The 13,805-nt window shown below is 63.2% G+C and overlaps 2 protein-coding genes across 3 annotated transcripts; one reads left to right on the forward strand and one right to left on the reverse strand.

Moving 5' to 3' along the window:
* The first annotated feature begins 2,421 nt into the window (after positions 1-2,421).
* Positions 2,422-6,928, forward strand: PRSS57 (serine protease 57). The gene is made up of 5 exons (XM_024134029.2): positions 2,422-2,500; positions 2,835-2,988; positions 3,910-4,054; positions 4,450-4,704; positions 5,848-6,928. Exons 1-5 carry the CDS (start codon positions 2,422-2,424, stop codon positions 6,046-6,048), a joined length of 834 nt encoding a protein of 277 aa, XP_023989797.1. The 3' UTR covers positions 6,049-6,928.
* Positions 6,929-8,233: 1,305 nt separating this feature from the next.
* On the reverse strand, positions 8,234-13,468 carry FSTL3 (follistatin like 3). 2 transcript variants are annotated; one of them, XM_028486896.2, is made up of 6 exons: positions 13,297-13,458; positions 11,755-11,940; positions 10,362-10,514; positions 9,204-9,419; positions 8,407-8,634; positions 8,234-8,316 (listed from the first exon to the last, which is right to left on the reverse strand). In XM_028486896.2, the coding sequence occupies exons 1-6, from the start codon at positions 13,397-13,399 to the stop codon at positions 8,243-8,245; spliced, it is 960 nt and encodes a 319-aa protein (XP_028342697.1). In that variant the 5' UTR covers positions 13,400-13,458; the 3' UTR covers positions 8,234-8,242. The 2 variants fall into 2 exon arrangements, with proteins under 2 accessions (XP_028342697.1, XP_023990251.1); XM_024134483.3 differs by lacking the exon at positions 10,362-10,514 and having other exon boundaries at positions 13,297-13,468.
* Positions 13,469-13,805: the final 337 nt, after the last annotated feature.

Raw genomic sequence — 13,805 nt, forward strand, 5'->3', positions numbered from 1 at the left:
CAACCCCCAGGGGCATGTGGCTGGGGGAAGTGACTGAGGCCTTGGGGCGCAGACGAGACAGGACAGCCCCAGGGAGCCAGAGTGGACAGGAGCCACCAAAGTCCCGAAGAATCATCCGCTACCACCTTCATTGACTTCCGAGGGAAATGAGGGGTCCAGCTCTGGCCGAGATCCCGGAAACGACTTTCGCATGGACGTTTCCCACCTTCCTCCATGTTCAGGGCCTGATGGTTTCCCGCAGCTGCAGTAATACATCACTGCAAACTTCGCGGCTTAGAATGACGTTCTCATACCTGATCAGTGGGCCTCGCCGGGCTGAGATCTAGGAGTCTGCATGCCAGCATGGCCGGTTCCTTCCAAACCAGCTGGTTCTACCCCGACCCTGCCGCTTTCAAGGCTGTGCCTCAGTTTCCCTGTCTGTGAAATGGGTGTGATAACAACAGCAAACTAATTAACACAGGGGACTGAGGTTGGCTAAATAAGGCCCCACAACCTTCCTGTCCTGGTCCTGGGAACTGTAGGCATGTCACCTGATGGGGAAGAAGGGACTTTGCAGGTGGGATTGAGTTAAGAGAGATGGGGGTGACCCTGGATTCCCCGGAGGCCCCAGCATCATCACAGTGTCCTTATAAGAGGGAGGCGGGAGGGTCAGAGGCAGAGAGAGACGGGAGAGGCTGCGCTGCTGGCTGTGAGGATGCCGGGGGGGGGGCCGTGAGCCAGGGATGCGGCTCCTCTAGAAGCTGGAAAAGGCGGGAACCGATGCTCCCCTGGAGCCTCCGGAAGGACCAGCCCTGCCCACGCCTGGATTTAGCCCCATCAGACTCATTTCTGACCTCCGGAACATGAGAGGATAAAAGTGTGTTGCTCAAAGCCCCTAGGTTTGTGGTAATTTGTTACAGCACCTGTAGGAAACTCATACAAGCACTGACGGGTCAGCCCTGAGCCTTCTGAGCTCCCCAGAGTGAATCACCAAGGATGCTAAGTAGTGATGCTGTGCCCTGTTGCAGTGGGCGGTCCCCACCTGCTCTGGTTGGGGATGATGCCCCGCTCTTTCTCCCGGAGGTCACGCCCCATGCGCACCGCCAGCCAGTGGCCTCCGCGGGTGCCCACGCCTGGATTTAGCCCCGTGAGACCCATGTTGGAGTCCTGTCCTGCCTCTATCTCTCTGTCTCCCTCTGTCTCTGTGTCTGTCTATCTCTCTGTCTCGGCCTCTCTTCCATGTCTCTGCCACTGGGTCTCTCCCACCTCCAGCTCCGTCCACCGCACGCCCTCACACCCTTGTCGCGATGCTGAGTGATGCGGCCACCCTCCCCACCACCGGCACTGATGGAGGCCACCCCGGTCCTCCGGGCTGGGCACTGCGTTCTGGCGAGGGGCCCTCTGTGCCGCCGAGGCGTGTGTGGGGTGAGCCTACTGTGAGCAGCGGCCACTGAGCCTCCGTTCCCCACCCCCGTGACACTGGCCCCCTCTCTGCACAGGGCTACCCCCAGCCCCAGTCGCTCTCCTCCATGCTGTGCGGGGTCCCCTGCCTCCCAGATGTCCCTCTGCGTCTCCACCTGAGTGACTGACGGCGGGCGGGCGCGGGGTCTCAGCAAAGCCTCCGCAAGGCAGCACAGGGCCTCTGACCTGTGTGTCCCCTGTGTGTGGCCCCTCACCAAGGCCCTGCTGCCCCTTCCCTGCTCTGAAGCCTCCATGGCTCCCCGGTACCCACAGGAGAAGCCCCTGCCTTCAAGGCCCTGAACTGACCTGACAAGCTCGCTGTTCTCTGGCCACCAGAGCCTGTGCTTCAGCCATGAACCCAGATCACCTCATCTATACCCCCAACCCCGAGAAACGCCAGCGCCGTGCGGGTGGGTGCCTTTGTCACGTTGCGCTCCGTCTCCAGCACTTACCGGAGGCTGGTAATATCGTAGGCGCTCAGTACCTCAATACATGCAACAAAGGCAGCGGCAGTCACAAGGCTTTCTGGAGGCTGGGGTCGCAGACGGGGAAACTGAGGTTTGAGGCAGTAACGGGCAGGGCTGGACCCGGACCCCCTTCAGCTGGAGAGCTGGTCCCCAGCCCTGAGGGGCAGCGAGGGCTGCTGTGCTGCCGTCTGCGTACCTGGGAGATGCTGGGTAAACCGGGGCATGGCACGCATGAGGGGCCTCTGGGGTCACATGTCTTGGCAGAGCCAGGAGCCCCCCAGGGCCCCCGTGCCCACTCCACTGCCCTGGCTCCCGGCTTCCTGTGCCATTAAGATTCTCATCAACAACCCTGATGCAGGAGAATCATCAGGCTTTCCGAAGCACTGGCTCAGAACCGGGGCTGGCGGGGCCTCTGACCACAGGCCACAGCCCAGTTGCCCGTTTCCGGGCCGTTGGGCGGTGGGTGGACCACGGCCCGCAGGGCTCTCCAGGGAGAGGCCAACCTGCAGCAGCCATGAGGCCCGGGGAGGGGAGCTGCGACTGCCTGCTGCTCATTGTGACCGCCGTCCTGATGCTGTCCATGAGGCCCCCAGGTGAGGACCCCCGAGGAGCCCAACCAAGCCCATCAGAGCCCCAGACAGGGGCCCCACCCAGGAAGCTCCAGGTAACGCCACGTGGTCAGTTACTCAGCCCCCTGCATGGCTGTTCCTCTCGGGTCTCAGCTGGGAGGCAGGCAGGAGGCCCAGCTGGGGTCTCGGCCAGGCCCGGGGCCCAGGTTTTAGTGCACCCGGCCCCTCTCCCGGCAAACTCCACGGCCTTCTCTGGGCATCTGTGTGTCTCTCTGTCTATCTCTGCCTCTTTCCCCGCCCAGCCTGACCCCTACCCCATCCTGCCCCGTCCCTGACCCACTGCCCGCCCTGCCTGCAGGCTCCCGGGCGTCCCGAATCATCGGGGGCCACGAGGTGACCCCCCACTCTCGGCCCTACATGGCGTCCGTGAGTTTCCAGGGCGAGCACCACTGCGGGGGCTTCCTGCTGCGGCCCCGCTGGGTTGTGTCGTCTGCCCACTGCTTCAGCGACAGGTGAGCCAGGATGAGGGGGCGCCCTGGTGTGGGCGGGGCGAGGGCTCGTGCAGACAGGCCTCTCAGCTGGGGGAGTTTACCAGGGATGGGGGGGCGGCAGGAGAAGTAGGGAAGGAGCAGCAGCCATGACCATAAGCCGATGTTGTAACCGTTATGTTTGTCCTGAGTATATTGTTATAATGGTTACTAACATCCATATTGAAATTATTGGAGGCAATACTATAATCGAGGTGGGACTTAGAATACATATAATGAGTATTATATTCATTCTAAGTATATTTTTATAATAAGTATTAAAATTAATATTGCAGGGGCTTCCCCGGTGGCGCAGTGGTTAAGAATCCGCCTGCCAACGCAGGGGACACGGGTTCGAGCCCTGGTCCGGGAAGATCCCACAGGCCGCGGAGCAGCTAAGCCCGTGAGCCACAACTACTGAGCCTGTGCTCTAGAGCCCGCGCTCCGCAACAAGAGAGGCCGCCGCAATGAGAAGCCTGCGGGCACCGCAACGAAGCGTAGCCCCTGCTTGCCGAAACTAGAGAAAGCCCGAGCGCAGCAACGAAGACACAATGCAGCCAAAAATAAATAAATTTTTTTTTTAAAGTACTGCAGTGGGAATTCCCTGGCGGTCCAGTCGTTAGGACTTCATGCTGTCTCTGCAGGGCGAGCGAGTTCAATCCCTGGTCGGGGAACTAGGATCCTGCAGGTCACGTGGCATGGCCAAAAAAAAATTAAATTAAATTAATATTGCTGCGATTGGAGTTAATACCAAAATTGAGGTGGAATGGTAATAAACGTGACGTTTATTATCACAGGCTGGCGTGAGGATGACATGGATTTGCTTGGCAGGTGGGGAGAGACGCAGCCCCGTGCCGGGCGGCCCTCCCCGCAGCCTCACTCACAACCGCCCTCCCCACCCCGCAGAGACCCCCAAACGGGCCTGGTGGTGCTAGGGGCCCACGACCTGCACACCGCAGAGGCCACGCAGCAGGTGTTCAGCATCTCGGCTGTCTTCATGCACCCCGATTACCATCCGGACACCCACACCAGTGACATCTGTGTGCTGCAGGTGAGACGCTGCATGGGGGACGAGGGCCAGACGCGGGTCCCCGGCCCCCCATGATGGCCTGACTTGTTTAAAATCAGCTGTTGGGATCCTGTGAGCACCCGTGCTCAGAGCAGGGAAGGAGAGGCTCGTTAGAAAGACCCTTTGGGCAGCTGAGAGGGTGAGACTGGAGGCCTGGAAGCTGGGGAAGACCAGAGTCCTGGTCTGAGGCAGTTGAGGCCTGATGGGCGGTGGCGTGTGGTGGCGAAAACGGCAGGGCCTTCTGACAGCCTAACGACGGCTGCCGCTGACTTCTCTTCATGAGGCCAAGAAGAAACCCAGAAAGGTAAACAGGCAGGAGCAGTGGTGGGTGGCTGCAGTGGGCGGGGGGGGGCCTAACCTCAGTGCTCCCCCTGCAGCTGAACAGCTCTGCCATCCTGGGTCCCGCAGTGGGGCTGCTGGGGCTGCCACGGAGGCCACCCAGGGCCGGGGCACAGTGCAAGGTGGCCGGCTGGGGCTCCGTGTCCGACTTCGAGGAGCTGCCGCCTGTGTTGATGGAGGCCGAGGTCCGCGTGCTGGGCCTGGACGTCTGCAACATCTCCTGGAGTGGGCAGCTGAGCCCTGCCATGCTCTGCACCCGCAGTGGGGACCGCCGGCGACGTGGCTTCTGCTCGGTGAGACACTCAGTCTCTGTCCTGCCTGCTTACCGCGTGGGGAAACTGAGGCCCACAGAGAGGGTCAGAGCTGGGCAGAGCCTTGGGAACTAAGTCCCAGCTCACCTTTGACCAGATGGGCCTCGCCTAAGGCCCTGGAAGGGCACGGAGTTGCCCAGGGTCACAGGGCTACCATGTATGGCTGTGCAGGTTGCGCACTGCACAAAGAGCTACAGATTTGTGTCTTTAAAAGCAGTGTCAAAAAAAAAAAAAAAAAAAAAAAAAAAGCAGGGTCCAGATCTCAAGGAAGAAGCTCCTGCTCCTAAGCCCTTGTATGGATTAATGGCAAATTTGGCCCCGGTGCCAAGGAAGAAACTCAGCCCGTGTGTGTGTCGGGGGGCGGGGGGGGGGGCGGTGTCTTTTGTTCCAGCCATGAGAGTGCAGTGGTTCAGATTCTGGAGCCCAACTGCCTGGGTCCATGTCCAGACTGAGCCACTTCCCAGATGTGTGGTCTTGGAAAAGTCACCTCACTTCTCGGGACCTCACTTTCTCCATCTGTAAAACTGTCACACAAATAGGACCTACTTCTTAGGGTCAGAGCTGATCCAGGTGACAATTAGGGTGATAGGTGTGGGGAGGTGAGGGGAGAGGAGGAAGCAGGAGTTTTAGGGTGAGTATTCCAGGAGGTCTCTCTGAGGAAAGTACTTCTGAGAGTTGGAGGGGCCTTGAGAAGATCTGAGGGGAGGCATGCCAGGCAGAGAGACCAGTCACAGGGCTGCTGTGTACAGCTGCGCAAGTCATGCACTGCACAAGGTGCTGCCGACTTGTGTATTTATAGAAACAGTGTCCAGCAGGGGGCAGTAACAGGTCTCAAGAACATGCAAAAGCCTGGAGCTTGGTTTGCTGCAGGAAGAGCAAGGCAGGCTAGCATGGCTGGAACCAAGTGAGTTGGGGGAGAGGAGGGCAGACAGTTGGGTGGGGGCTGGATGCTCCAGGCCTTAAAGGCTGAGGTGAGGAGCTTAGTCTTTGCTGTAAAAGCTCTAGGGAGCCATGGAAGGATTTTGAAGCAGGGAGGGTCCTTCTCAGATTCCCCCATATGAGCTCCTTTAAGGAAAGTGAGGCCCAGAGAGGGACCCCTGGCCTCACCTTTGCCTTCACCTCCAGGCAGACTCTGGGGGGCCCCTGGTTTGCAGAAATCGGGCCCATGGCCTCGTCTCCTTCTCCGGCCTCTGGTGCGGCAACCCCAAGACCCCCGACGTGTACACACTGGTGTCCGCCTTCGTGACCTGGATCAGGGACGTGGTTCGGCGGGCCCCACACGGCCCCCAGCCCAGGACCACCGGGGACCCTGCAGGAGTTGCCTGAACCACAGCAGCGCCGGGTGCACAAGATGAGGTTAGCTCCGGCCTGGAAAATTCCGTGGCTGGGGCAGAGGGTCCATGGGCCCCCAAACCTCAGGAAGCCTGGTGTGTGGGGGGTGGCAGGTGGGATAGGGGTGAATCAGTTCTGAACAAAAAGGGCAAAATAACACAATAAAGTGTTGACTGGCTCACCAGACACGATGGTCTGCCTCCAGGGCCCACCCACGTCTTTGAGCTTCTCCTTGGCCTCAGCGTGGCTGAGGGTCCAGTTCCACCACTCCCTCCCGGAGGGACCTTGAGCCATAGGACCTGGGTCCCTCTCCACCCTCCCACACCCTCTCCGCGCTGACCCCTCTGGAGTTTCCCACCCCGCCTCACAGCCCGAGCTTGGGACGGCCTCCCCACCTTGGCCCCTACGTGGACCACCACTCCTCTGCCCTCCAGCGAACCCCACCCACAGATAGGGAAACCGAGGCCGGGAGAGGGTAGGGTCTCTGGTCCTCAGGGTGGGGTCTCAGGTTGGCCCGGCTCACCCTCTGAAAAGCAAAGCCTGTCCTCACCCTCTGAAAAGCGCTTTGAGCGAACGGTGCCCGGCTGGCGGCAAGGCTGGGCGAGTCCCAGCTGGTAGCTGGTACTTTTACTAATCGTGTTAGTGTCACTCTGGTACCTCCAACCCTTCCAGGCCAGGCCTCCATTTCTGGACCCTAAACCAGGTGGCCTCTTGGGGCTGCCCTAAGCCATCTTGACCCCCCTCTTCCCCTCCCCTGCCCACCCTCACCCCACCTGCCCCAGTTCTACCTCGGCTGCTTCCCACTGCCTGAAGGTGGACACTGAGGCCCCGAGTCGGGCAGCGGCTGCCCCAAGGACATGCACCAGTGTCTCTGCTCTGGATGCTTCCAGAACACCCGAGGCACCAGCATCACAGCACCCCAGGACCCAAGCTGGTAGCCCCCACCAAAGTGGGGGGCACAGAGGCTCAGGGAGGTGGCGGGCAAACCAAGGCCTGGACATCCAAAGTGGCTTTTTCAGTGTTTATTTCTTTGGCAGGCGAGGCAGGACCCCAGGGCGGGGGAGGTTGCCTTGTCGGGGGCTCGGGCAAACCCACTGCTCAAGGGCACTTTTCCAGGTGTCACAGGTAAGGCACTTCCTGGAGGCTGGGAAGGACACGGGCGGGCACCACTGCCCTGTGCTCCTCGATCCAAACTCGGGGAGCTGGGCTCCTGCCCCGCCGGGCCCCCACCCTGGTCTGAACCTCCAGTCTACACACAGGCACGGGGAGGCGACAAAGAGCAACAGCCCAGGAAGATGGAGGGAACCCAGCCGGCAGGCAGGGGGGGTTCAGCTGGGAACTGGGCCTAGAGGCATGGCCAGGGCAGGATGCGGGGGACAGAGGGTCCCGGATCTGGACCTCACCTGTGCACGCACGGGGCAGCAGGCCCTGGGGCGCCCCTCAGATACACGGCTCCAGGATGCCAGGTGTGCAGTGGGTCTTGGGGTCTATACTCCATCCTGGGCCAGTGGGTGAGCAGGGACCCCACCGGGTCCCACCCTAAGTGGACTGGGCACCACCGGGCATGGTGCCCTGTTCTGGGCAGATACGGCCTCTCCATGCCCAAGTCCTGTGTCCAGTGGCCCAGATGGCACCCTGTCCCTTGGGACAAGCTGGGCTTTTCTCAGGGGCCTTCACAGAACACACTGGGAGCTGGAAAGAGAGGGAAGGTAAGCCCCTTGGTTATGCTGGGGCTGGTGGGGGACAGTGGTTGCTTCCTTGGCCTGTCTGGGGTCTGGGCATGCTCTGAGGCTCATCTATACACACCCAGGCCGTGGACCCCCTCCCACCCCCTGGTTCCTGTTCTATCAATAGAGATCAGGGTGCCTCTTCATTAATTGCTGGCAGGAAATCCCCAGCCCTCTCGGTGGCAGCAACAATTAATAGAGTTATCCCCGAGGAAGCAGAAGTGTTGTGTCCTCCTGGGCAGTAGGGTACCTAGGCCTGGGGTGGCACCCCACCCACCAGCCCTGCTCCCAGGCCTCCTTCCCCCAGTCCTTCCCAAGATATCGTCGGGGGGCAACAGGGCTCCCAAAATAGTCCCGGTCCAGGCTCTGAGAAGTGTCCGTGGGACATAAATTAGACTCTGCTGTGGCAATAAATAAAACGGGGATGCCTTGAACGCCAGGCCCAGGCCGGTCCCTCAGGCTCACACAAAGTTCTCCTCCTCCTCCTCCTCCTCCTCCTCCTCCTCCGACTCAGCATCTAACGGCTCGGGGGTGCCTGCAGAGTGGGAGGGACCAAAAGAGAAATGCGGGCGCGGAGAGGAGCTGGGGGCTAGACCCCGCCGCTGCTCCCCGCCCCTCGCCGCACCTGCACAACTGCCTGGGTGGCGCACGCCGATGGAGCGGCCCAGGAAGCAGGTGGCCTGGCGGAGGTGGCACGAGGACATGTAGGTGACGTTGTTGTTGCCACAGAGCTCCTGGCCGGGGCTGGAGGGCGCGGGACAGGGCGCCGCGCGGCACACCACGCAGTGCGCGCTGCCGGTCTGGTCCACTACGCATGACTGCGGCCGCAGGCACACAACGTGCGCGCACGATTCTGCAGGTGGGGCGTCGGGGAGGTTCAGGGGCGCTCCTCCTAACCTGGGCCACAGGCCCCGCCCCCGCCGCGAGCCCGCCCCCAGGGTCCCACCCTCAGACGCGGGCCCCTTGTTGCACCAGAAGCCACACCCCTTCCACGAACCGCGCCCACACTCCAGATCCACCCTCAATCCCTCCCCCCTTTGATTGCACCAGTAAGCTTCTCGGACTCACACACTCGTATCTCTCACCCCATATGAGCCCCAGAACCCCCCCTTTCCAAACCTGCACCCAACTCTTTATCATTCATGACCCCATAAAAGACCTAATCCAGTGACACTCTGGCGGGACAAGAGACTCCCTTCACTAGGCCCCGCCCACGAGCTCCCATCTAAGCCCCGCCTAGCACAAGGCCTGGAAGCAGGGCTGGTGGGTGGGGTGCCACCCCGCCTAGCACGCCCAAATCCGTGAGACATAATACGACACCCTGGATTGCAGACCCCGCCCCCACGCGCTGCGGCAGCGCCCTCTTACAGGATGCTCAGGCCCGGTGGCCCCGCCCCTCCCTCAGGCCCCGCCCCTACGTACTGCGGCAGCGGCCGGGGTACATGACGCGCAGGTCTGGGTGGCCGCGGCAGCGTGCGGCGCGCAATTCGCACTCGTCGCGGTAGGTGGCGCCGTCCGAGCCGCAGACCTGAAGGCGCGCTGGGAGCCCCGAGCAGTCGGGTGCGCACTCGCAGCGCGGACGGCCCCCCAGCATGCGGCAGGCCTTGCCTGGGCCGCACTCCACGCCCTCGCACGAATCTGTGGACAGAGGACACACACATGTGGGCTGGGGCGCGTGGCCGAGGCCAGAGGTCCTCAGAGCCCCCCGCGCCCTCGCCCCCTGTTCCGAGGGATAGAGGCCGGGCCGGAGTGAGGGGCGGTCCGGAGTCGGGGCCCACAGGGGAGGAGACTGATTTGGGGGTCTGGGGGCGGGACCGTTAGGGGCGAGATTCAGCCACGGCCCGGGTGGACCCGGACTCGACGCTGCTCCTGGGGCGGGCTTCTGTCGGGGGGCGGGGCTCAGTGTGGGCGGGAGGGGGGGGGGTCTCTGCCCGGAATCTGGGGGTCCGGGAGGAACGGGCTTCCGCCCCCGGTCCAGCTCTCGCTCCGCAGCTGGGCCACCCGCTCGGGCTGACGTCTGTTCCCTGATTTACTGGGGCGGGCTTCTGTCGGGGGGCGGGGCTCAGTGTGGGCGGGAGGGGGGGGGTCTCTGCCCGGAATCTGGGGGTCCGGGAGGAACGGGCTTCCGCCCCCGGTCCAGCTCTCGCTCCGCAGCTGGGCCACCCGCTCGGGCTGACGTCTGTTCCCTGATTTACGCGCGTTTCTGGGAAGGCCGGCGGGGGACCGGCTGCGTCAGCCCGCGGTGGGGGCGGGGGGCTCCACCCCGTCCAGGCGCGGGTATGGGGAGGACGGGCAGCGTCTGTTCCCCGTGCCTGCCAGGACCTCCCCGGAGGAGGTGTCAGGGAGGGCGGGGCGTCGGCCTGGTCTGAGGCTCGTTTCCTGAGGAGGGGGCCTCCCACAGCCCGAGCCCTCCGAACCAGGGGTTACCGCCCCCCGCAGCCCCATTTCTCAGGTAGGGAAACAAGTCTCTGAGATCCCCGCCCCCACTGAGGCCCGGCTAACGGCTGCTTCTGGCCTCCCAGGCCCAGTGCAGCCTCCCATCTGCCCCCACAAGGTGGTGCCGTTTTGTCGTCATTTTACAAAAGGGGGAAACGGTCACAGCTGTGAGTTGGAGAAGCCAGGGCACTTCGGCGTGAGAACTCCATGCCGGACCCGTTGGACCCCCCAACTCTGTGGCTTGTGGGTCTGGAGGGTCGTCTCTGAGCTCGACTTGATCTTTCAGCCTCAGTTTCCCTGTGTGTAAAGTGGGGTTGATGGGGAAACCCACCTTACAGGGTGAGCAGAAAATGATGGATGCTCCTAAGAGACTAGCTGGCACCCCCCATGTCCCCCTGCCAGGGCATGTGGGCTGCACCTGGGCGCCTCCCATGCTGTCCTCCCACACGCACATCTGGAAACGCTCCCCCGGGTGGCTTCACGCAAGCAAGAACAGAAGTGGCAGGGCTGAGTTCCTGTCCCCAAGGCCAGACAAGGTGTGGGGGGAGGGGGTCCTGGACCATCTCATGCCCAGGCCAGGCACTTTTTGAAGTCTGTCCTCCTCCCAGAAGCCAGAGGGGCTTCTGGAGGGAGCCAGGGCACATGGCAGTTGAGTCTAGGACCACCCAGCCAGGCTGATCTGGGATTAATCACATCCCAGTGGCCAGTCAGGCTCCTCAGTTTGGCCTGCAGGTCTGCAGCCCTCAGCTCCAGCCTCCTCCCTGTTCCCCTGTCCTGACTCCACCCACCAGGGTCTGATCCCAGGCCATGGTCTCTGCTGATGCTCTCCCCCATACTTTCTCCAGCTGGCGAACTCCTAATCATCCGCCTGCACCCTGGCTCTAGAGCCTACCTCCTTCAAGTCACGCCCCCCTGCGCCCTCTGGGTCCTTGCAGGTTCAGCCTTGCACAGGGGGCTGGGAAAGTCCCCTACCCCTTCTCCAGGGCAGAGACGATGTCTTGACTTAGTCATTCACTCATTCTGCCTTCAAAGAGCCCCTAGTCTGATGGGGGAGGCAGCATTTCGCGGAGCATGGTGCAGAGGCACATGCTTGTTAAACATGCAGCTGTTTAACCACAGGTAAGCCCAACCCCAGACCCTGGAATCTGCGGGGTCAAGGGCAGGTAAGTGTTTGGGAACACTGAGTGTGGGGTCACAAACCCTAATGGCCAGTCGGGGAGAATCCATCTTCCTAGGAGCTAGGTGTGAGCACATCCACCAGGGGCAGTGCAGGTGGGAAAGGCCACCCTGGCGAGGGCTCCTCGTGAGCAAGGGCCTAGAGGCTGGAATCCAAACTGGGACTCCTTGGAGCTTCCTGAATCCTCACCTGCAGGAGGCTAAGCTGGGAGCCTGAAGACCCGCATCCCCTCTCTGAGCCTGGGATCCCCACGCCGGCAGCCTCAAGCTTCTGCCTGCCCCCGAGACGGGGGGCTCACTCTCGGCTGTCCCGCCTCTGACCACAGTGACCCTGGCCTGCGGCCAACACCCAGGGTCTCACCTTTGCAGGGGAGGCAGTGGACGAGGCCCAGGAAGCCCAGGAGGCTGATCTTGTTCCCCGGGTGCGTGAAGTTGGACCAGGCGGTGTCGATGTTACCAGACGCACAGCACTCAGCCTGGCTCACGTCCGTCCTCAGCACCAGGCTGCAGGTGGCCTCTCGGCCCTGCTGGAGCCAGCAGACACCACCTGCGGACAAGCGGGCCAGTTCCCACGTGGCCAGAGGTGCCCTCCGGTGCGCCTTCCCACACCCAGGCCTTGGCCTTCCAGCCAGCTGCCAGCCCATGGCGATGCATGCAGTCGGTGCTCAGTAATTATGGAGGGGATAATCTGCCCCTGACCTGGGAAGGAGGAGCAGAGAACCGCACAGGTGTCCCCACCCTGGCTGCAGCTTCTTTGGGGACCCTTCCTCGCTGGGCTCCAGCCCCAACACTGCTCCAGCACCCACCCCACCCCCTCCTGGGAACCTCTCCCCCCTGGGTCCAGGCCCCCAGCCCGGGCCTGGCATCCTGCCCGAGCAGGCAAACACCCGGAGCTGGACGTGTCAGGGTCAGCGGGCCCTGGAGCCGCCTCTCCCGCCTCTGCCCTCTGTCTAGACAGCGCCCGAGGGCACGCGGAGCCCCCTCGCCCAGCAGCCCCCCCTCGCCTGGCCCGCCTCTTACTCACTCCAACTCGGGAACATTCCCCTCGCATGAGCTCACTGTCTCCCCGGGGACGAGGCCTTCGGGGAGGGGGCTTGGCTCTCCCCTCACTGCGGGGCTGGGGTGGGGCCGCAGGGTGGGGTGGGGGGCAGATGGCCCTCGGTTTCTGCACTGTTAAGTGGGGGCGGTGGTGGCCACGGCCCCCATTCCGTGGAGCTCCCAGGCTCTGTGCTGAGCGCCTCCAGGGACCAGCTCTGGGAGCCCAGCACATTGGCACCCCGTATAAAAGGGGAAACTGAGGCCAGGAGTGGGGATGTGACTTCCCTGGCACCTCCGCAAGTGGCAAGTGTGAGATTCCAATGACCTGTCTGCCTGAACCAGACCCAGGGAAAATCTGAGACCCCAGCTGGAGGTCCTGAGTCCAGCCACCCAGCCCTGCCTTTCTGGAGCATCGGGACCCGGATGGTCCAGGTTCAAATCCCCGCTTTGCCACTTACAAGCTGTGTGACCCTGTGCCTCAGTTTCCCCACCTGGAAACCGGGCAGAAGAGTGCCCACACTACTGGGCTGTTGCGTGGATTCCAGGACGGAAGAGGCAGACACTAGGCGCCCAATTACTGTCAGCAGCCCTTGTGACTAGATTCTTAATAAATAAATTGTGAAGGAGTCACATCTGCTCTCCTGACCTCCTGGTGACCCTCTTTTGGGCCTTTTCGGGCTGGGGGAGGGGAGCCTCAAGCCCTCCCAGATTCAACCTGCAGCGGCCACGGGTCACCACGGGTCGCCGCTCTCTGCCCCCAGCTGCCACCGCCGCCGCGCCCCCCGACCTCGCCCCCAGGCCCGCATTCCGGGCAGGCCCACGTGGGTGGCCCGCCCCGCCCGCCCCTTCCGGCCGCCCCACTCACCGGGCGCGGGGTCCCCCGAGCCCACGGAGCCAACGAAGCCCACGGCCCACGCCAGGGCCCCCCAGGGCAGCGGCCACAGTGGCCCCGGCGCCCCGGGACGCATGGCGGACGCAGACACGGCGGCGGCCCCCGCGTCGGACGCGCGGGCGGCGGGCGGGCGGGCGGCAGGGAGGGCGGCGGCGGCACCACTTCCAGCGCGCGGCCGGCGCGCCCTATAAAGGTCCCGCGGGCTGCGGGCGGGGCGGGGCGGGCCGGCCGGGGCGGGGCGCGGGGACGGCGGGGCGCGGGGTAGTGTCGCGCGCGATGTGGGCGGCAGCTGGTGGGGGGCGGGGGCACGACCCGGGAGCCGGGCTGGTGGCTGTGAGTTCGAGGTGTCGCCGTGCGTTTGGGGGACTGGCCGGTGACCCAAGGGGAGCGCGTCTGCGGATCCGTGCGCGTCGTGGTCTGCATGTGGTCGCTGGGGTGGCCCCAGTGTGCTCTGGACTCCTGGCCTGTCCTCCCCGTCCCTA

Source organism: Physeter macrocephalus, unplaced genomic scaffold (genome assembly GCF_002837175.3).
Source record: "Physeter macrocephalus isolate SW-GA unplaced genomic scaffold, ASM283717v5 random_1512, whole genome shotgun sequence".
Lineage (NCBI taxonomy): Eukaryota > Metazoa > Chordata > Mammalia > Artiodactyla > Physeteridae > Physeter > Physeter macrocephalus.

Excerpts from the sequence above, each read along its gene's own strand:
- PRSS57 (XM_024134029.2), top strand. The coding sequence starts at position 2,422 with ATGAGGCCCGGGGAGGGGAGCTGCGACTGCCTGCTGCTCATTGTGACC. Across the intron at positions 2,989-3,909 it reads GCCCACTGCTTCAGCGACAG|AGACCCCCAAACGGGCCTGG; the intron begins GTGAGCCAGGAT and ends CCCACCCCGCAG. Across the intron at positions 4,705-5,847 it reads GGCGACGTGGCTTCTGCTCG|GCAGACTCTGGGGGGCCCCT; the intron begins GTGAGACACTCA and ends CTTCACCTCCAG.
- FSTL3 (XM_028486896.2), bottom strand. The coding sequence starts at position 13,399 with ATGCGTCCCGGGGCGCCGGGGCCACTGTGGCCGCTGCCCTGGGGGGCC. Across the intron at positions 11,941-13,296 it reads CTCGGGGGACCCCGCGCCCG|GTGGTGTCTGCTGGCTCCAG; the intron begins GTGAGTGGGGCG and ends GCTTGTCCGCAG. Across the intron at positions 10,515-11,754 it reads CCACTGCCTCCCCTGCAAAG|GGAAACTGAGGCTGAAAGAT; the intron begins GTGAGACCCTGG and ends CTTTACACACAG.